Consider the following 23987-nt stretch of genomic DNA (forward strand, 5'->3'; position numbering starts at 1 on the left):
TGAGTACTTCTAACAAACTTTGACATGACATCATCAGGAGGAAAACAACAAACGCAGCACAGTACTTTGTTAACTAAGAATGACCCTAAAAAGCATTTCAGCCAGAAGTCTGAACACACCTCTTTTTAGAGCAGAACCTTTTATCAAACAAAAGCTCACCTTGCCCACCCACAATACGGAGCAGGTAGGTGCCATGCTCCTCTGCTGAGCTGTTGATATAATCCAGTTTAGGCTCAGATAAGTAACATTACTTGGCCAAGGCCCCAGAGCTAATGAAAAATTAGCAGAGGGAGAATTCAGACACATATATCTGACTCCAAATAGTGCCATCCAATCAATCACTGAGGCCACCCCATGGAAGCTGAGTGTGAATTCAAACTTTTCTAGTGTCGTAGCCTGCTGTATAATTCTACCATCAATAAAGAAGGCCTCGAAGGAAAATATTTTTTAATATTTCCTCAAATTTTAAAATATACCTTAGCATAATTCTCCTTAATACCAACAAATATCTGTATTCTGCTGTTGACTATTTCATTAAACTGAATATACTGTAAGTGGCAGATATATATAGTCTGAGTTTTACTACCTTCCGAGTTGGTAGCTCCCTCCTTTATGCTTCTTCAGCCCTTAATACACCCTTCTTTTATAACAGTAACCACATGGTGATCAGCAGTTTGACTGTAAGCTTCATAAGAAGACAGATTATGTCTTCTTCATTCTTCCCTGGATCCCAGCTCTCAGGATTCTTAAATACACGTTGCATGAATGACTATCTTAATATTCCAAGTCAGCTGTGCATTTTAGAGAGTAAGGACCACATCTCCACTGTCTTTGAGTTCTGGACATACTGTTGCTATTTTTTGTTGTTGGTGGTAGAGCTGGTCAAGCTGATTCCAACTCATAGCAACCCTGTAGGACAGTGGGCCCATAGGGTTGCCTAGGCTGTAAATCTTTAAGGGAGCAAATTGCCAGGTCTTCTCTCCCACAGAGTTCTTGGTGGGTTGGAACCACCGACTTTTCAGTTAGCAGCCGAGCACTTTAACCACTGCTAGACCAGGGTGCCTTGGAAATACTGTAGCACACAACAAATATTTGTTGAAATTGGTGGGCAGCCGAACCATATGATGATAGGTTCAAAAACATTTCTCTACAGCTCTTCAAATATAATCCCATACATACTTGGCAACCCATTACACATACAATTTTACTGTATACAATTACATCTTTTACATTTTTTCTTTAGTCACTCATTTTGCTGAAAATTACATGCCAAGTTATAAAGAAAACATTTCAGCTTAACTTCTCAAGGTTAACAGGCTTTTCCATCCTTCCCATTTGAACCCACATTTCTGCTGTTCATATTTAAATAATAGTAGTTCCCTTATGCTGTGTTCCAAAAGTCTAAGAATGTTTCCTGGAACTCTAAACAAAACTTTCTCATAGAAAAACTAAAAACAAATGGAATACATGAACAGTGCTTAGGTTCCCACGCTACTCCACAAAAGCTTATTGAGGACGCAGCACATTCAGCCACGGAACCCAGCCATGTTGTTACCTTCTCTAGGGAAAACGCCTTCCTCATTCCAAGCAGGTATGTCTGTAACACATTTCTAGTCCCCTTCCTCTTCTAGAACCTCAGGGCAACAGGTTTGCTATATACACCCAAGCCCCCATTCTCACCCCTTCTGTTTCTACTCCCACCCAGACTTCCCTGGAAACACACGCACACACGCATACACACAATCACTCCCTATATTTGTGCTACATGTTAAGCTATTGCTCGTACTTCCACAAGATGCTCTTTCACGCCTATATGACTTTGTCTGTGCTGCTTACTGTGTCAGTAAAGTCCTCCCATACTACTACCTCTTCAGTTAATGTTCTTGTATCAAATTCATACATCACATCCTCCAGGAAGACCTTCCCCGAGGTTCTTGCTGATAGTGGGTTAGCTACTCCTGTGAACACTCCTCCATCAGAGCACTTAACACACTACATGAAAATGTGTATGTATACACCTCCTACCAGACTGAACTCCTTCAGGGAAGAAGCCGCAGGTACAGTGTCTAATACACAGCAGGGGGTTGCTAACTTGGTCCAATAAATAAAATAAATGAATGAACCAATAAATAGCCTAATTTCACAATTAATAGCCCTGACTGGAACTTTCTCTACCACGAAATCATGAAGTGATCTTTCTGCTAAATTAAGACTGGTACTCACATGCATCTCAGGACATTAACCTCAATTTTTTCCCTTCACACCTCAATGTAGTTCACTTGCTCTTCCACCCACGTCTCTGGCCTGAGGACCATACTCCACAGCTGAACCCGTCTGAGGCCTGAAGCCCTGGCTAAGCGGCGCTCCAGCAAGTCCAGCTGCTCACTGCTCCCCACATGAAGTCAGATGTCCTGCGATCTAAACAATCCATGACTGAGACCAAAAGAAATGGACAGTACAGAGTGGGAGGTCAACACGGGACGGGCGGCTAGCATAAGGGAAAGGTGTTTAGGTATCTGTGACAGATGGATGGGAAGGGAGGGTTCCCAGGACAAGGAGACTGGGGGCTTATCTTCAGGATTTATGCTGAAGCAAGCAAGCTCCAGGTCTCTGGGCTGCAGCTACAAGAAACAGCTGTGTCCAAAAAGCTCTCCTATCCTCTATGCTGAACAGGTCCCAGGAAACAGGCTTCCAACAGCTGCTTTCCAGACCTCACAATCCCTGGGGGAATAGGGAAGTCATATGAGGTAGGGAAAGATAAACTGCTAACCTTTTCTCCCAAAATTATCTTAGAACATACACACATATCAGAATAAATATTGAAGATAATTCTAAAGCATAGTATGAGGTCAAAACCATGGGACAGAAGCTCACTTATACTTCTCATTTTCTCTCTCCTCTGTTGGCTGATATCTGTGGTTCCTTTAACAGGAAGAGTTTTTCATTTTAGAAACAGAAATAAAGGGCAAATGGCCTGTAACAGGCAGTGTGAATGAATTTCAGTCAAAGGAAATGAGATTACTTAAAATAGCATGATTGTCATGGGCGAATGAACAATAGGTGTTGAAGCAGAATAGATGTGGGTTCAAATCCAGCACTCTCAAGCTATGCGACCTTAAACAGTTACACAAAAACTGGGAGGCTCCATCTGTTTAACCCATAAAATGAGGGTGCCACCACCTAGCTCAGAGTGGTAAATCACTCAGAACTCAACACTCAACGCGGCACATAGTCAGCTCCTTCCCCATCCCATGTGTTTTGGCGAGGGATAAAAAACAATAAGGTATTGGGTATCCAAAGAGAAAGAATGGATGAGTGACAGGAGGCATAAAAAGGAGAATAAAATGAGGAAGGCCAATACTGAAATCATAGAACTTCTCAATTTTACTTTAGGGTCCTTTATAGATTTGGAGATTAAAAAAAAATCCAGAACTCACATATATACCTGATCGATATCTCACATTCTGGAGCTGCCGCAGCTTTAACCTTGGCTTGTGAGGAATTACCATTAGAAGAGAATTTAGAAGGTATCTAATGCTATCCACTGCAGCACTCAAATCAAAATGTCCCCTAAGCATCTCTTTACACACCATCAATCGCAAACTCAATACTTCACAAATCACTCAGCTAAATATTCTCACTGTAAATGAGGTCATCATTCCTTGAGCCAAATATGTGCCTCTTTGTATTTCATCTAGAGGTTCCAATTCAATGTTAACACTTCAAAAAAGGCATATATATATATATATATATTCCTTCTCAATAGCTAAAGGAGGTATATTTCCCCTTCAACATTTCCTTTGAGGGTACTCTGTCAACATTCCTTTCAATACTTCATTCTTATAACTAAACCCAGAAATATGTGGTTACACATAAGCATCTATAAATTTGCCTAAACGAAAAAAAACGTACAAAATCAAGGTCTCTAAGTGGCACTAACAGTTTGCGCTTGGCTGGTAACCTAAAGGTCTGCGGTGTGAACCCACCCAGCGGCGCCACAGAAGAAACAGGCCTGGCAAATTGCTTCTGTAAAGATTACAGCCAGAAAAACCCTGTGGAGCAGTTCTACCCTCTAACACATGGGGTCTCCTGAGCCAGAAATGAACAACAAAAATAAAATCTACAAAACATGTATAAAATCCTTAAACCAACTTCCAAAAGTGAGCCTTTATTTCAATATCGATCCTACTTCTTATACTTCCATTTATGCTTTTATCTTTTTTTAACAGTTTTATGGAGGTAAAGTTTCTATGCCAAAAAATTCACCTAATTTGAGTGTACAATTCAATGAATCTTAGTGAATTTACAGTCAATTTTGCAACCAACATCACAACGCAGTTTTAGAATACTTCCATCACTCCAAAAAATTCCTTCATTCTCATCAGCAGTCGACGCTAGCTCCCATTCCCAGCCCCCGGCAACCACGGATTTGCTTCCTGTAGTGACAGCTTTGCCTTTTCTAGAAATTTCATTTCAAAGAGATCACACAAATTACATTCTTTTGTGTCTGGTTTCTTTTACTTAGCATGCTGGGTTTGACATTTACGTTGTGGCGTGTAGCATGTTCCTTTTCATTGCTCAGTAGTAGTCCATTTTACAGATTTAACACATTTTTATTTCTCTATGAACCAGCCGATGGACATTTGGGTTATTTCAATTTGGGCTACTATGCATTACATTTCTATAAGCATTCACACACAAGTGCTCGTATGAATGTATGTTTTTATTTCTACTGGAGTAGAATTGCTGGGTTACCTGCTGCGTGTCTGTTTAACTTTTTAAGAAACTGTCAAACTGCTTCCTAAAGTGGTTGTGCCATTTCACATTCCCACTAACAACGTGTGAAGTTCCAATTTTCACATCCTCACTAACACTTGATATTGCCAGTTTTTGTGGGTATGTAGTGGTATCTCATTGCTGTTTTAATTTGCATTTCCCTAATGACAAATGGGGGAAACCCTGGTGGTGTAGTGGTTAAGTGCTATGGCTGCTAACCAAAAGGTCAGCAGTTCGAATCCACCAGGTGCCCCTTGGAAACTCTATGGCGCAGTTCTCCTCTGCCCTACAGGGTTGCTGTGAGTCAGAATCGACTCGACGGCAGCGGGTTAACAACGAATGGTAGACGGTGGTTCAGTGGTAGGATTCTCAACTTCCATGTGGGAGACCCAGAGCCCTGGTGCAGCAGCAGGTGAGACCTATGGCTGCTAATCAAAAGGTCAGCAGTTCGAATCTACCAGCTGCTCCTTGGAAACCCTATGGGGCAGTTCTACTCTGTCCTATAGGGTAGCTGTGAGTCAGAATCGACTCGACAGCAATGGGTTTGATAACACGTTTTTATGTGGGAGAACAAGGTTTAATTCCCATCCAACACACCTCAATATAGCCATCATCTATCAGTGGAGGCTTGCATGTTGCTATGATGATGATGAACAGGTTTCAGCAAAGCTTTCAGACTAAGACAGACTAGCAAGAAACGCCTGGTAATCTACTTCTGAAAAGTCAACCAATGAAACCCCTACAGATCACAACAGTCCGATTCTGTTTTACATGTGGTCATCACGAATCGAGGGCCAAAAAGACAGCAGCCAACAACAACAAGTAATGACATAGAATATCTTTTCTCTTTTTTTTTTGGCATTTGTATACCTTCTTTGATGGAATGTCTGTTCAAATCTTTTGCCCATTTCTTAGTAGAGTTGTTTGTTTTCTTATTATGTAGTTTTAAGAGCTGTTTAGATATTCAGGATACATTCTTTTATCAGACATGTTTTATAAACACTTTATCCTAGTCTATGCCTTGTCTTTTACTTTCTTAATGGTGTCCTTTTCTGAAGAGTGAACATTTTTAATTTTAATAAAGTCTAATTTATCAAGTTTCCTTTATTGTTTGTGCTTTTAATATCATATCTTTGCCTAATCCAGTGTCACAAGGATTGTCTTCTACAAGTTTTGTATTTTTTGTCCCAAGATGTAGACCTATGATCCATTTTGAGTTAATTTTTGTGTGTATTTTGAAGTATGAGTCAAGGTTATTTGTTTGTTTGCATGTGGATATCCAATTGTTATAGCACCATTTTTTAAGAAGATAATCCTTTCCCCCAGTGAATTGCCTTTGCTTTTTTGTCAAAAATCATCTGACCATATATATATATATGTTAGAGTATCCTTCTAGACTCTCTATTTTGTTCCTTTGATCTCTAGTCTACCCCTACACTAATACCACGCTGCCTTGATTAATGTAGCTTTATGATTACGTCTTGAAATGAGGCAGCATAAGTCCTCTGACTCTGTTCTTTTTCGGCTATCCTATGTCGTTTGCATTTCTATTTAAATTTTAGGATCACTTTGTCGATTTCTACAAAAAAGCCTGCTGGAATTTTGATGGGGATTGCACTAAATCTATTAATTATGGGAAACCTGGCATCTTAACAACACTGGGGCTTCAAATCCATGAACATGGTATACTTCTCCATTTATTTAGGTCCTCTTTAATTTCTCTCCGCAATACTTTTTATTTTCAGTGTAGTGGTCTTGAACTTCTTTTGTTAAGTTTATTCCTAAGCATATTATTCTGTTTGATTCTACTGTGAATATATTTTTTATTTTACTTTTGAATTGTTCATTCTAACATACAGGAAAAAGTAGATTTTTGTATATTCTTATATCCTGTGATCTTATTATTCCCTTTTTAATTTTTGGAATAAAATACTTTTTCATTATCATCTTAAGTGTAAAACGTCAGGTCTTGCATTATTTCACTTCCCTTTTACACAAAAGCTAAACTAAAAAGAAGGTAAGCATTTCAATTAACTTTTTAGAAATCTTCCTGCTTCAGAACAATAATCCACAATAATTCATAAATATAAACTTCATATATTCCACTACTTGTGCTGTAGCATGTTAAAAATTACCACTTAGCAAACTTAAACTTTTATTTTTGAGGCTAGCAAAAAGACTATCTGTTTTCCTTTTTCAAAATCCCTGTGGCAGGAGTTTGCTTAGTATGGGGTTGACAAACTATGGCCCATGAGCCAAATCCAGCCTGTTTTTGTAAATAAAGTTTTACTGGTATACAACCATGCTCGTTTGTCTATTTACATAGGGTCTATGGCTGCTTTTAGACTACGAAAGCAGAATTGAGTAGTTACAACAGAGGCTGTATATCCTACAAAATCTAGAACATACTACTTCACTCTTTCTAGTTTGCCAAACCATGCCCTAGGAGATGCTGGGCTGTTAGAGAATCCAGTGAAAGTTGAATTCTCCCTCTATGAATGACTGTCACTCTTTTCTTTGTCTCTATCACCTAAATTTTTAATTTTATATTTGTAAAAGAAATCTTACATTTCCTCAAAAAAGTCAAAGATGATATGAAAACACAGACTATGTAAAACAATGAATTCTAGAGTGGCTTAAATTTTAAAGGGAAATTATCTACATATGTACCAGAATAATACAGTATACATAAGTGCCAAAGGGAGCTGCAAAAATTGGCTATTACAATATTTTAATTTACACATAAATCTGCTATAGAGAGTGTAACAACTATATTATGACTATCTCATTAGGATCATAAATTAGAGAGATTCAAGAATTTTAAAACCATGAAGTACCTCAGAACCAAAAAAAAAAAAAAAAACCTGTTCCCATTAAGTCAATTCTGACTCACAGCAACCCTATAGAACAGAGCAGAACTGCCCCATTGGGTTTCGAAGGAGCAGCTGGTGGATTCCAACTGCCGACCTTTTGTTAGCAAGCAGCCTGAGCTCTTAACCACTGCACCACTACGGTTCCAACCAAGCACCTCAGCGAAGCCCAAATTCTTTATTTTACAGATAAACCTTGACTGTTAAAAAAAATGTATTGCACATACCATGTAAAACTAGACTGAAAGAAACAGAACTGTATTGCACAGAAACAATAACTTGCATGCTGTTAGTCCCATCCAGTGTATTTGAGTAAAATTCTTAAAGAGTTAGATCTATTTAATATTTTAAATTAATGTAAAGGCCTAAGTAGGAAAAGTAATGAGTATATACATATACAAAAATATGAAAAGAACAAGTCAAGTCAAGCAGAAAAACATAGATGAGTATAAAGTGAAATGGAAAGAAGCTAAAAAAAATTTAACTATACATTTTTAAAATTAATTATCGATTTCCTATTTACTATGAGGAGCTCTGGTCATGCAGCAGTTAAGCACCTGGCTGCTAACCAAAAGGTTGGCAATTCAAACCCACCAGCCACTTTGCGAGAGAAAGATATGGCAGTCTGCTTCTGTAAATATTACAGCCTAGGAAATGCTATGGGGCAGCTCTACTCTGTCCTGTAGGGTTGGTATGAATTGGAGCCAACTGAATGGCAATGAATTTGGTTTTGGTATTTACTGCAAACACTTAACAGTTCATACGACCAAATACCCTAATCTGCTCCAATGATAGTGCCAAATTTCAACAATGAAATCCTATTCTAAATATCACCAGCATAATGACAGAAATGTTCTCTCTGTGCTGTTCAATTCACTAGCTGGTGTGACTGAGGAACTAAATTTTAAATTGTAACTAAATTTAAAAAGCCACATGTGGCTAGTGGCTACCATACTGGACAGTACAGGTCTAAAGTATTATAAAGTTAACTTCACAGACAGCCATTGCCTTTCAGAAAAAGAAACAATTTCCTTTTACTAGATATGAATTTACTAACCTTCCAATTTAATTCACAACATTAATCTTTCCTCTATGCAGTCCATTATTCAGATTAAAAACATACCAATGTTTTTATCAGATATTAAATGCAGTGTCACTTTGAAACTGTCATCTGTATAAGATTTTTTAAAAATAAGGTCAAAATGGTGTAAAATTGCTTCACCTGAAACACTACAAAAATATTTTTCTCCTCTTATACAATAGAGCCTAAATTCTCTGTTTCACAGATACACCAAAATTAAAATTTAAACCAAAACATCAAGAACTTGTACATGTTGGTTTACAGAAGGAAAAAGCAAGCCAGTGCAGCCAGCGTCAATGGCAACTGATAGAAGACAGCTCATTAAAACAGAGAAGACCAATAGGTCAAACACTGAAGACCCACAACAGAGTGAGCCTTCGAAATGCTCGAGGTCCACAACTCTTTGTTTGAAACACTTGGAGACCTACGTATTTCAGAATTCCAAAATACAGTGCAAATGCCATATATCACATAACAGGTATCATGGAACACCCCAGCAGAATCCACTGGTGCACTCTGTCCCTGGGTGTTCAACCAAGTAGTTTTTACATATCGCTACTCCCAGATTTACATCTCTGGCCCAGACTTTTATGCCCAGCTCCCCAGCTCCTATTATACATCTCATAGGTCTCAACATTCATTTATTCAGCAAATATTCGCTGAGTGTTAATTATGTCCCAGGCACTGTTTTTGGTGCTGAACACATACTCACTTAAAATGTTTAAATTTCTAAACATGCTCTCCTCCTCCAAGGTTCCCAACCTCAGAAAACTGTACTTCCATCTACCCTACTGTTCAAGCCAAAAATCTGAGAGTCAGTCCAGGCTCCTTTCTTCCTACCTGCGTTTGGCATCAATCACTAAGTCCTTTCAAATTCACCTTCTAAACCTCTCTCCAATCTATTCACTGATAGTGTTATCACCCCTAGACTAAGCCAGTGGTTCTCAACCAGAAGAGAGTCTGCCCTAAGGGGCATTTGAAAATGTCTGAAAACATTCAAGGCTGTCACAATTGGTAAAGGGTGCTACTGGCACTAGCGGGTAGAGGCCATGAATGCTGCTAGATATCCTACAACACACAGGCCAGCCCCCACAACAAACAACTACCCGGCCCATGATGTCAACAGTGCTGAGCTGAGAAACCCTGCTTTAAAGAAATTAGAACAATAGGAGAGTGATGCATACCCATGATTATATTTTTATATTGATGATAATTTGAAAAAATTATCACTATTCAGAATTTTTTAAATATAATAAATAAAATCTGATTCTGCTGTCGTGAGCTACATATTAATGTGTGAACAAGGTGAATACTTACTTGTGCATGTTTTCCACTCCTATTATGATCATGATACAGTAGGAAATTCCACTTTGTACAAGAAAATGTAAGGCATACCTATAAAAATTAAGAACATTGTTAGAAGGGTAGCATCTGTTCACAAACATTAAATTGAAAAAAGTTAGGCTAAAAATTGCTTATATGTAACAGAGAAAATTCCCAGATGAAAAATAAGGAATCGAACCCCCAAAGTCTAAAATTCTGCAAACACACTAAAGAGAGAGTCCCACATCACAGGCCCCAGAAGAACTGGGTGAAAACCAAGCCCCATAAATCCATATCAATGTCCTAAGCTGCAGAAACATTCCAAGTCTCCTAGCTACATGGAAAGCACTCTGGGATTACGTGGCTCAAGGATTAGAGCTTGCTCATAACTCAAGGCACAATTATGAAAAAGAAGTAATAAATCTGGATTTCAAAACACTCCTGACAGAATGCCAGTTATTTGTTTACTCAAATGAATCTCTCCAGTACCAGTGTTGTACTCTGCCTTTATCTTTTTAACAGTATCATTCATAAAACAAAAAGCCCTGAATATTAGAATTTACTAAAAATTGGAACGCTCAAATCTATAAATCTATTTATTCTCAAAACATGATGGATCAAGTCAAATAAACTTCCTTATGTAGATCTACTCAATTTTTAATTGGCTGTACTATATCTGCAGAACATTTTCAGAGACGGCACAATATTTTCTAACGCTTTAATGTAGAAACCCATCATGAAGTGAGAAAATATTTATCCACTCATTTCACAAAATTCAGGCAAAAACTGATCAGGATTGCTGGGTTTGAAATCAATCTAAACTATTCCCTCAATTGAGATACACACATACTTTCAATTTTTCTTTCCCTTTGTGTCATAAACGATTCATGAACATTTTTTCAAATCATCGTGTACAACTTAAAGTACTGCCGTATTTTTTATGCAAATAGTTTGTGTGCCAATTGCTCCCTCTCCCCTCTGAGGTATTTTCAGAAGCACTGCTAGGCTAATTTTTTTTACATGTTGCCGTGAAAAAATTCTTAATACCTTGCAGTGGAAGGGAGCGGTTGGCACACAAACATAGAAGGTGTGCGTTATTTGTATAAAAATATGGTAATAAAGAAATTAACGATGATTAAAATTATTTTTTAGCTTAACATTATAGAATAACAGGCACCTCTAATGTGGAAAAGCTACTTAAAATTTTGCACACATTTTTCCATAAAAATATTACAGAGTAGTCTCCAAAACAGACTCATAGAAGAAACTTATTTTATCCATTGTATAGAGTGTATCATTCTGTCTGTCTCTCTCATACATACACACACACACTCCAGAAAACAACACTGGCCCTGAGTGTACTATTATCAGAGGACTATGAGGAAGCAGAAGAACATTTATGGGTATAAACTGGAACAGAAGGAAGCAAAAAAAAAAATTAAAATACATACTTTTCAAATTAATTGTCTACCTCCTATTTATTGTCAACATTAACAATTCACTAACAAACTTCTTAATGTGAAAATGCTTAAGAGGACTGCAAGATAAAAAAAAAAAAAAAAACTTTTAATGTGAAAATGCTTAAGAGGACTGCAAGATACTTTAAGGAATTTACTAATTGAGAGTAGAACTCATTGAAGATACTTATCTTAAAAAAACATTTCTGAGAACTCCTAGGGGAAATTTTTTTCCTTTTAAGTAAATTTCCTTGTAACTTGAGGGACTGATGACATCTTTACGAGGTAAGGGTTTCACTTCTGGGTTGGTTTATAGGAGCCCTGGTGTACAGTGGTTAAGAGTTTGGCTGTTAACCAAAAGGTTGGCAGTTTGAGTCCAGCAGCTGCTTCTTGGAAACCCCATGGGGCTGTTCTAATCTGTACTATAGGGTTGCTTTGAGTCAGAATAGACTCAACAGCAATGGGTGTTATCACCTTAAGGTATCCACTCGCCTAACATCATTGTTGGGATGATGTGCTTGGCAATCTCTCTGGGAGCAGTATAACGTTTTGGCAGCCTCCTGTTGTATAAGACTCGACTTTTCTAACAATGTAAGTTTATCCACACGGAGATTATCTACATCCATCTCTATCTGTAACTGACCTCCATGACAGGCATCAAATTACTTTTCTCTCAATTATATTGTTGGTGATACTCTTCACAATCTCCCATACTCAGCTACTCTAATTAGTTATAAAGCCAGAAGCAAAAACTTAATCTCTGTAAGGTGTGTGCTCATTAGTAAAATGAGACTAATACATACTATTAGCCACTTATGATTTTTCAGGATTAAGAAATAACAGATGAAAAGTGTTGAACGGCTTACCGGCATAGTAAGCATTCAACTATTAAGTAAAATAAAAGGTTGAAATAGAAAACACCTTACTTATTATAATCCAACCCTCATCATCTCAGAGCTAAATTCTAAGATTAAATACCTACTTAGTACTCCAATGGACATTAAAACTCAAGTTGTTTCTGGACAGTTTACTCACTGGAAGGGGGATAAGGTAGAACCCCAAAACCTATATCATAATCTTTCGAGCTGCTTAAGCACTTTGAAAACAAAACAACTCTTTGTCCCAAAAGTTTAGTTTGTTTTTAGATATAACATTTTACTTATTTTGAATTTCAAACCACCCTAAAGATAGGTATAAAATTTCTTTTTAGCAAAAAAGAGAACGTGTTTTAAAAGGCCGGGATCTTGTTGAACTGATGGTTCAACTGATCCTTACTGAATTTCTACTTTCTGAAAAGCTCTATACTGGGCACTGGGAAAACAAGAGTCAATGAAACATAGTCTCTGTCCTCAGAGAGCTTCCAGTCTAAACAGAAAGACACACAAATAAACAGGTTATTTTGATACTGTGTTGTCAATACCAGGGATTGGATAAACACAAAAATTTCCAATCTGGACAACTAACTGGATGATGCTGATGACAAATGATAATAATTGCAATGGTCTTGATCTTGAATAACTTTCAGTGCTCACAATGAGCTAGCTATTGTGTTAAGCTCTTTCTATATTATTACCTCTTTTAGTCCTCACGATATCCTATGAAACTACACTTGGTGCCATTTTACAGAAGAGAAATGTGATGCTAAGAGCAGTTAACTGACATATTCAAAGTCACACAGCTAGCAGGGCAAGGCACTCAGGCTGGATTCCATTTCTGTCTCACTTCAGAAGTCTAAGCTGTTTCCCATTACCTTACACTGTTCTCAAAGATATTTAAATAAATAATTAAGAGTGTAATCTGATTCTCAGTTAAAGATTTACAGATGATAGTTAAAAAAAAAAATGCTGAAGCCCAATAGAAGCAGATAAAATGATCAACTATATTTACAAGACGCTAACATGTGTCTTCCAAAAGCAAAATTTTCAAAATCAATAGCAGACAGAGCTGCCTTTGAACAACAACAAAAGACTGCTAAATGGAAATCAAAAGGATACTCTAATGTTCCTGAACTGGGAGACTTAATATTTAAGATGGCAATATTACACAAAGCAATCCACAGATTCAGTGTAATTCATATCACAATTCCGATGGCCTTTTTTATAGAAATGGAAAAGCTGATCCTCAAATTCACATGGAATTGCAAGGGGCTCCAAAGAGCCAAAATAATCTTGAAAAAGAAGAATAAAATTGGAAGACTCAAACTTCCGGATTTCAAAACAAACTACAAAGCTGTAGTAATCAAAACAATCTGGTACTGGCACAAAGACAGACATATAGACCAATGGAACAGACTTCAGAGTACAGAAATATATATCTATGGCCAGTTGGTTTTCAACAAGAGCATCAAGAACATTCAATGGAGAAAGAATCGTCTTGTCAACAAATGATGCTGAGACAACTGGATCTCCACACGCAAAAGGATGAAGCTGGATCCCCACCTCATACCACCTGCAGAAGTTACCTCAAAATGGAATTAACTATAAGAGCTAAAACCATAAAATTCTTAGAAGAAAATATAGGGGTAAATCTTCATGGCCTTAGATTTGGCAATGAATTCTTAGATATGACACAAGAAACAGAAGCAGCAAAAAAATAAATAAATTGGACTTCATCAAAATTACAAACTTTTGTACCTCAAAGGACACTATCAAGAAAGTGAAAAGAATCTACCGAATGGGAGAAGTTATTTGCAAATCATCTATCTGACGAGGGTCTAGCATCCAGAATATATAAACAACTCTTACAACTCAACAACAAAAATACAATCAAATTAAAAAATGAGCCAAGAACTTAGACATTTCTCCAAAAAATATACAAATAGCCAACAATACATGAAAAGATACTCAACATCATTAGTCATTAAAACCAAAAAACCCATTGCTGTCAAGTCGATTCCGACTCATAGCGACCCTATAGGACACAGCAGAACTGCCCCATACAGTTTCCAAGGAGTACCTGGTGGTTTGAACTGCCAACCTTCTGGTTAGCTGCCGTAGCTCTTACCACTACCCCACCAGTGTTTCCCATTAGTCATTAGGGAAATGCAAATCAAAAGCACAATGAGGCAGCAGTTCACACCCAGTAAAATGGCTATAATAACTTTAAAAAGGAAAAAAAAAAAAATAACAAGTGTTGGTGCGGATGTGGGAAAATTGGAATTCTCGTATGTGGCTGATGGGAATGTAAAATAATTCAGTCACTGTGGAAAAGTTTGGCAGTTTCTCAAAAAGTTAAAGAAAGGATTACCATATGACACAGCAATTCCACTCCTAGGTATATATGCAAAAGAACTGAAAACAGGTACTCAAACAAATATATGTATATACATGTTTATAGCTGTTGATTGCCAGTCAAGAAATCAAAAGATGCACTGCATTGGGTAAATCTGCTGCAAAGGACCTCTTCAAAGTGGTGAAGGGCAAAGATTTCACCTTGAAGACTAAGGTGAGCCTGACCCAAGCCATGATATTTTCAATCACATCCTATGCATGTGAAAGCTGGACAACGAATCAGGAAGGCCGAAGAAGAATTGACGCCTTTGAAATGTGGTGTAGGGGAAGAATATTGATTACACCATGGACTGCCAAAAGAACGAACAAATCTGTCTTAGAAGAAGTACAACCAGAATGCTCCTTAGAAACAAGGATGCCAAGACTGCGTCTTATATACTTTGGACATGTTGTCAGGAAGGAACAGTCCCTGGAGAAGGACATCATGCTTGGCAGAATACAGGGTCAGCGGAAAAGAGGAAGACCCTCAAGGAGGTGGACTGACACAGTGGCTCCAACAATGAGCTCAAGCATAACAACAATTGTGAGCATGGCGCAGGACCGGGCAGTGTTTAGTTCTGTTGTGCATAGGGTCGCTATGAGTTGGAACCAACTCAACGGCACCTAACAACAACATGTTTGTTGCAGTACTATTCTCAACAGCCAAAAGGTGGAAACGACCCAAGTGTTCATCAACGGATAAATGGATAAACAAATTGGTGTATATATGTATATAAAATAAAAAATTATTCAATCATAAAAAGGAATGAAATACTGATACATGCTATACTGTGGATGAACCTTGAAAGCATCACGCTAACTGAAAGAAGCCAGACACAAAAGCCACGTATTGTATGATTCCATGTGTATGACATGTCCAGAATAAATAAATCCACAGTTGCAGAATGCAGATTGGTAGTTGCCAGCAGCTAAGGCCAGGGGAGAATGAAGAGCAACTGTTTAATGGATACGATGCTTTCTTTTGGGGTGATGAAAATGTTTTGGAATTAGATAGAGGCGGTGCTGTACAATACTGTGAATGTACTAACTGTCACTGAATTTGACACTTTAAAATGATTAATTGGATGCTATGTGAATTTCCCTCAATTAAAAAAAAAATTTTTTAAGGCATACTCTACTTCCTCAGTCATAGTAACAAAGAGTTACTATTCTCTATACTTTAGTGCTTGAAAAGTTCCATAATAAAAAAAGTTTAAAAAACATACTACCCCATGGCATGGTTTACAAGACTTTTAAATAATATCACTGAGAAACTGAAGAAAACTCTGATGATGTAAATGTGATGCTGTCAAGGAAGTAAAAAAGATCACATAAAATATTTTGAAGAGATTATATTTAAATGCTTGGACTACACATGTATCCATGATGGGCAGTGCCCCTTTCAGGACTGGTCAATCACATAGCACAGATGTGGAGGCTGAATAATTATCTCTGACTAGTTTTTCATGAGTTTCTAGGAAACATTTGAACTGCCAGAAGCACAAGGTACATTAAGAAATACCAATATATTCCAGCCCTCAGAAGACTCAACAAACACGTGCTCGAACAGACACAGAGGCGTTTTCAAAGTCCCCCAGATTTTACACACCACAACTGCAACTACTAAACTACAGATCATGGGAGTGCATTTTCATCCTTTCAGGGAATTCTCATCTCTAACAACAGTCTACAGAAATCAAACCAAACCAAACCAAACTCACTGCTGTCAAATCGATCCCGACTCACAGCGACCCTATAGGATAGAGTAGAACTGCCCTGTAGAGCTTCCAAGGAGCGCCTGGAGGATTCGAACTGCCAACCTTTTGGTTAGCAGCCGTAGCACTTAACCACTACACCACCAGGGTTTCCAGTCTACAGAAAAGAAACCTAGAAATCCTCATCTACAAGTGTGCAAACAATATGGCAAATGAGCAAGGAGCATAAGCTCTCACTTAAGAAAGGAAACTCCTAAAGAAATTACAAAGAAGGCCTTCCACTGAGAGTCTCTTGCTGCTTTGCCAAGACAGTGTGCTAGTCTCCTGACTTCAACACATTGCAGTGACCTGTGCTAAACAGGAAGTGTGATGTTTCTGTACTTTCAGCTTTTGGGGTAGCCCTGTCAACTGAAAAAGGGGGGTGACTAAAGAAGCACACGTACATAACCTTGGGCACGTGCATACACACACACACATCCACCCCTCATCTGAAGGGTCATATATAAAACCTTTCCATCATAAATAATTCTTCCACACCAAAAACAAACGAACAAACCATTTTCATTAATGGTGGAGTCTAGGAAATGGTTAGAGTTCTACTAATGAGCTTTACCAGACTCTTAAAAGTCACTTGCAGGGGGGAGGGGAGGTATATATATATGCACATATGTCTGTGTGTGTTTATGTATTTTAATGGTTTGTCTTGGCATAAAAGAAATGCAAAAGAGGTGAAAAATACTAGTCATGAGAGAATAAAACATCTTTATATGCTTTTTCTTTATCTGTCTTTTTTCATAAATTATAAATATTAAATAGTTCCCTCTGAAAACCAGACTTTGGAGAAAGCATAGTCTGTAAAAATTGAAAGCCCTACTTTTTATTTTTTTGTATTAAAAATAAAAATAAAAGATAGCCTATGAGAAAAAGCCTTATAAGTAAATATAAGAACAACCTAAATAGCATATCTTTCTACATACTCAAATCTCAAATACATCCATTTAGATAGGATCAAAATAATTACTTACCATCCGAAGCAAAAAAGTGCAAGATAAAGGCCCAAAAGAGTAGCAACTACATGTCTTATAAAAGAGCTAGTTTTGCTTGAACGTAGATAAATTCGAAACCAAATGGCTGCTAGCAAGGCAAAGAGTTGGCACACTACAAAGTTGACCTGTAAAGAAAAATTAAAATTTCATATTAGCAACAGACTTAAATGTTTCACATGATAATACATTTAAATTCTCAGGACAAAAATCCCAAGGTTACACAAAATGAAGCTCTTCCAGTTTCCAAAAACAAACACCAAACATCAGGGGCCTTTCCATGAATGACAGCCTCAAGTTCAAAGTGACAGTCAAATGCATACTGTTTGTGCTACACGTGGCAGGGGGCATGTGGCACCCACCAGTGTGGGGAAAGGCACGGAAGGGCACCTGGAAGAATCGGGGATACTCGGGCTGCAGAACATAGAAAGAGAAAGCACAGGGTAGCCCTACTGGTTTAAGGGAAAAAGAAAATTGGTTTAACTAGTTAGGCAATTCTGGAAAAAAAAAAATTTTTTTTTTTTTAATTCTGAAAGTGGTAGGAAAAACTGCTCAGAGTTTCTCCAAAATGCTCTGGCATAGGGTCAAGATCTCAGGGGTACGAGAGTTCAGGGACTGAGAGTCTTGGTCAAATTCATTCTCATCCACTTGGAATTCTGTAGCCATTTGTAGGGGTAGGGTGGAAGTGAAAGGGAGTCTGCTGCTTCAAAAATTACCACTTGTCAAAAAGTGGAAAACAAATATCCTAGCTCTGAGGTATATCAAGGATTGGTTTGTGAGGCAAACAGTAGAAAGTTAATAGACAAAGTAACTTTCAGAAAGGCAAGAGGGAAAATGTTAATTTTTAAATTTACTCATTACCTGCTAAGAGTTACATTGCCCTTAACTTGCAGAAATGAAATATATAATTGTGATATAGGTGCTGCTCTTTTTTTCCTAGATTTCTTTTGCCCTGGCAAAATGACAATGTAAAAGGCTAAAAAGTATAAGAACCCCTGAGAATATTTAAAGATGGGGGGAAAATCTCCATTTCTCTTTTATGGAATATATCCCTCACAGAATGTAAAGAAAAATACATTTTAAAACCTATAAGGAAAAAAAAATCCTTTTTGACATGATGAAGTTGTAAAAAAAAAAAAAAAATTATCACAACAAAAACAAATCACTTTTTCAGGCACCCAAATTATGAACAAATCACACTATCTACATGTAGATGTTTCCATAGATTCATAGAGATATCTCTGCCTAAAGACACAGACAACTACGTTCTTTTTCTTGCATTACAAGGTTTCAGAAAGACAAGCTGAACATTGTTGTGCATTGTCTAAGAGACCATTGTGCTTTAAAACGGTTAAACTCAATACAAGTAAAATGTCTTTCCAAAAGATTATAAGCACTTTTTCCCTCCTAAAGTGTTCTAACAGTATTCAAAAATAGGAGAAAGAAGAAAAAATCAAGCAAAAGCAAATAAATCAGAAAAAAAACAATATTCTTGATATTAATAACTACTCACATCTACATCACTTCTTACTGTTTAAAAACTTCCAGGTATCTCTTAATCAGCAAGTATTTATGGGGCAAAGCATAGGGCAGAACCCTAAAGGCCCCCAATGGTTAAGTCCAAGACTCAGTAATAGCAGCAGGCAGAAGGAGCGCTCTCCTGAGAAGTGTAAGAACTAGCTAACTTTGTGGGGAGGGAAGCACTCAAGAGAGGATTTCAAGAAGCTGTGGTCGTTGTCAAATGCCATAGAGCATAAAGTCAAAACCAAGCCACATAACTGGGCAATAACAACTTTATTGGTGACCTTGGTGAGAGTAGTTCAAGTAGAATGTCCACAGTGGAAAGTCACATTTTACTAATGAGGAAAACAGTCTCAGTGTTTAGGTGACTTGTCTCAAATCACACAGCTTAAGAATAATTCACATATCTAGCCACTAATTGCCAGTGTAATTGTGCAGGAGATACAAAGAAGCATGAAATGTGGTCCAGTTCCTTAAGAACAAAAGAAGCGAGTTACAGACACAGCACTAGAATGCACATTTGTAAGCACTAAGACACAGCCCTGGTGGTGTAGTGGTTAAGTGCTACGCCTGCTAACCAAGAGGTCGGCAGTTGGAATCCACCAGGCGCTCTTTGGAAACTCTACGGGGCAGTTCTACTCTGTCCTATAGGGTCACTATGTGTCCGAATCGACCCAAAAGCAGTGGGTTTGGTTTTTGGTTTTTAAGGCACAGCACCAGAGAAATCCAGGGGAAGGAGCACTTGATTCCCCGACCTAGGAAAAGCCTCCAAAAGGCAGCACCTGTTTTTGAGCCTTGTATTTGGCCTTGAAGGATAAGAAGGATTTGGATGGGCAGACAATGGTAGGAATTCCAGGAGGAAGCAGCAGCATAATTCTTATCAAGAAAAAAGTCTATACACCATCAAGGAAAAGAATTTCAGACCATCTATTTCTTTGCACGGAAAAGACTAGCACACACACACACACACACAGAGCCATTCAAATAACTGTTCTTAAAGACGCCTTTGAATTGTGGTGTTGGCGAGGGGTACTGAATATACCAAGGACTGCCAGAAGAAGAAACAAATCTGTCTGGGAAGAAGTACAACCAGCACGGTCCTTAGAAGCAAGGATGGCAAGATTGCGTCTTACATACTTTGGACACTTTGTTAAAAGCGATCAGTCCCTGGGGAAGGACATCATGCTTGGCAATGTACAGGGTAAGCAGAAAAGAGGCAGACCCTCAATGCGGTGGAATGACACAGTAGCTGCAACAATGAGCTCAACCATAACGATTTTAAGGATGGCGCAGGAACGGGCAGTGTTTCATTTTGTTGGGCACAGGCTCGCTATAAGTCAGAACCAACTCAGCAGCACCTAACAACAACAAAGATCCTAAATGTAAAATTTTCCCAAACCAAAGCCATATCTTAGTCATCCTTTCACGGGTAGGGTAGGGCTGGGCTAGGGGGCGGGAGAGATACCAAGACAGAACACAGAAGCGTGTCCCTCTCAAAAGTCTAAACAGTCATCTCTGCCCTGAAGACTAACTGCTACAATTTATGGAGTTAATCACCATTCATCGTGTGCCGGCTATTTAACTGATGATTTCCTTTAGTCCTTAGAACAAACAGGTGCTATTTCCTCCATTTTACTCAACAAATTTAGGTAAATAGTTTAAGGTCACGTAGAATAAGAGGTTGTACCAGACTCAAACCCAAGCCTGACTGACTTATGAGCCTGTGGGGTTTCACAGCTGCCTCTGCTAGGCCAGCTGCTGCTTCCAGAGAATACCTAAAGGTCAAACTTGATTGCTACAGGCAAGACTTTTAAAAAGATGTTCTGTCAAATACTGCCATTCTATTCAACAAAACATCAACAAAAGGCTCCTTCCTGGATCTAGTAAACATGACCAAAAATACCCTATGTAGAGTTAGTATACATTTATTCTGGTTTGTTATAGATCAACTTTTCTATAAAAGTTTTTTTCTAAATACAAAGAAATTCAGACTAAAAAGATTTCATGTTTCTTTTTCAAAACTGTTTTGTTGGAAATATACCTACTCAAAAGACCTACCATATGAAATGGTGTGTCTTAAAAAAAAAAAAAAAAAACCAACAACAAACATTTTAAAATTGCCCCCAGTAATCAGGGAGTGGAGCTGTGGTGGCACAGTGGTTAAGAGCTCAGTTGCTTACCAAAAGGCTGGCAGTTCAAATCCACCAGCCACTCCTTGGAAACCCCGTGAGGCAGTTCTACTCTGTCCTGGGAGATCACTATGAGGCAGAATCGACTCAAAGGCAAAGGGTTTGGTCTGGTTTTTTAAATTAGAAAGTGAAGGGTGGGGAGGAAGACAGGGCACAGGAGGGAAGAGAGGAGCAAGAATGAAAATTCTTAGCTAATTTAAGACTTACTTATAACCCATAATTTTACACAAAAAAGCAATCATTTTAGATATACCAGAAACCAAAAAACCAAACCCGTTGCTGTCGAGTTGATTCTGACCCATAGCAAGTAGAGCTACCCCAGCAAGGAGAACTGCTCCACAGGGTTTCCAAGAAGTGCCTGATGGATTTGAACTGCTGACCTTTTGGTTAAGCAGCTGTAGCACTTAACCACTACGCCACAGGAAGTGGTAAGAAAAGTGGTTTCTTCAACACCAAGTGACTTGACTCAATTCAACAATTAAGTTCGAGTCTAGGGGCAGCTTGAAGGCCCACAGTAATTTATGCCACTTTATGCTGATAGCAACAAGAATTCTTAACTTTCAACGACAAAGAAATTCTTAAAAACTCCCCAAATAAATTTGTAAAAGCATTTAGGAAGTGAAAAAAAAAAAGCTGAAGTCATTAAAAAAAAAAAAAAAAGGTTTTAAAAGCAGATGTCATAAAAGAAAAGATTGATAGGTTTTACCATACAAAGATTTAAAAGCTACATATGGAAAAAAATGTGTAAGAAAAAAAGTCAAATTACAAAAAAGAAGTGGGGAAAAGTAATTGCAAAACATATGACAGGAAACGGAATCGCTTATTTAATATACAAAGAACTACACATCCGCAAGAAAAAGTATGAACAATCCAACAGAAAATCGGGGTAAAAGCATGAATGAACAACTGACAAAGAAATGTAAATGTCCAATAAAATTTTGAAAAACTATTCTCTCTCGACCATAATTAAAGAAGTGCACATTTAAGCACCACGTTGTGGAGGGAATGAGGGGGCTGACACTTTCCATGCTGTTGGTGACGTTTTAACTTGGTGAAGCTCTCTAAAGGAAATCTGACAACAGTCTTCAAAACTTAAGAGTGCAATATCCATTACCAAGAAATCCAACATCTGGAAGTCTATCCCAGATACAAGTACACAAATGCACAAGAGAGTTATGCATTCAAGAGGGCTCACTGCAGCACTGTGTGAAACGGACATGAACAGTGTGCATCAGCAGGGGACCATTAAGCAAACAGTGTACATCTCACAGCAAGGAAGCATTTCCTATCAGTAGAAAAAAGCGGTATAATCAAATTAACTGGGGCAACTGGCTTTCATTTTGGAAAAAAAGTTATACCCCAGGTTCATAACCTAGGTTGCTGCACTCTTGAAACCCATCACCAGGTACATGCCAAGGCCACACTTCCCACAGGCTGCTCCCAGCAAAGAAGCGTGGCAGGGAAACTAAACAGGCCCATTTCTAGGAGACGCAAACTCCTCTGACAGGTGACTCTGGCTTGAGGACTCTCCATCGCCTTTACCGCGAACTTTCTTAACGCCTGCACCGCAGTCTAAGACTCTTCCTTCCCTCTCCTCCACGAGGGTTAGGCTCCGTCTGACAGCTCCCTCTCACAGCTCCCTCTCGTTCTACCCTCACAGGTTTTTCCCCAACAAATCTCTTGCTCATCTAATTGTTCCTCAGCTCCTCAGAGAATACAAACTGACACAACTGTTACAGGCACTTCACAATTATAATCTCATTTAATCCTCACAACAACTCTATGAGGGAAATACTATTATTGCCATCTTACAGATGAAGAAACCTGACAGAAACAGTTTAACGACGATAACTAAGTTACAGATCAGCCTGGATCTACAGCCCGAATTCCTGACCATTACACATACTACCTCTTACATTTAAAAATAAATTCCAAATGACTAACAATCTATACACAACTGTGGTGGTCATCAGTGCTATACACCTACGTCAGGTTCTCTTCTTCCAGGCAGATGATTTGAGGATGGTTTGTTACCGCAGCAAAACCTAGCCTATCCTGAGCTGATTTAACTAAAACTTTATATGTCCGAAACAGGAATATAAAAGGGTATGTAATCTTATTTTAGGTAACAAATAATAACACTGATTTTATGTAATGAACAGATTTACTATATAAAATTAAAAACTTCTACGAAACGAAAGAACACTGTAAGCAAACTTAAAAGATAAGCAACAGTCTGAAAAGTATGTATGTATATATGATTAGTATTCAAAATGTAGAAAAGAGCTCCTAAAAATCAATAGGAAAACACACCAATTCAAAAATGAGAAGATAAAGGAACAATTCACAGAAACTAAAAATTAATTAAAAAGAACTGGTAAAATAATTGGGTAGATTGATATATTTTGACATGGAAGGTCACCACGATATAGTTTTAAATAACAAGGGAAAACTGCAGGAGAAGAAAAATCCAAGCTATTTATGTATACACTCATTCATTCTACATGTTTATTCTGTACTTACTGTGAGCCTACTACATGCTAGACATTAATACAGTATCAATATATTCTATTTATATATATTTCACTAATAGTTGTGCTCAACAAACCCTAGGTGTGCGCTAGGCACAGTGCTATGTGTAAGGATGATTTCATTTAATCCTCAAAACCATCTGTGCAACCAGGCAAGATTCAAAACCCAGACATCCTTACTCCAGAGCCCATGCTGTTAACCACTTACTAGT

General features: G+C 38.0%; 1 protein-coding gene across 3 annotated transcripts in view; it reads right to left on the bottom strand.

Moving 5' to 3' along the window:
- MBOAT2 (membrane bound O-acyltransferase domain containing 2) overlaps window positions 1-23987 on the bottom strand; it is a 183057-nt gene that overhangs the window by 83771 nt on the left and 75299 nt on the right. For 2 of the 3 annotated variants that reach the window (XM_064295007.1, XM_064295009.1), the window contains exons 2-3: window positions 17517-17662; window positions 10045-10122 (exon numbers count right to left, since the gene is read on the bottom strand). In XM_064295007.1, the coding sequence (XP_064151077.1) occupies window positions 10045-10122; window positions 17517-17662 (224 nt within the window). Of the gene's footprint in view, window positions 1-10044; window positions 10123-17516; window positions 17663-17896; window positions 18008-23987 lie in introns of those variants that run through there. The other variant, XM_064295008.1, reaches the window with a different exon arrangement.

This window comes from Loxodonta africana, chromosome 12 (genome assembly GCF_030014295.1).
Source record: "Loxodonta africana isolate mLoxAfr1 chromosome 12, mLoxAfr1.hap2, whole genome shotgun sequence".
Taxonomy (NCBI): domain Eukaryota; kingdom Metazoa; phylum Chordata; class Mammalia; order Proboscidea; family Elephantidae; genus Loxodonta; species Loxodonta africana.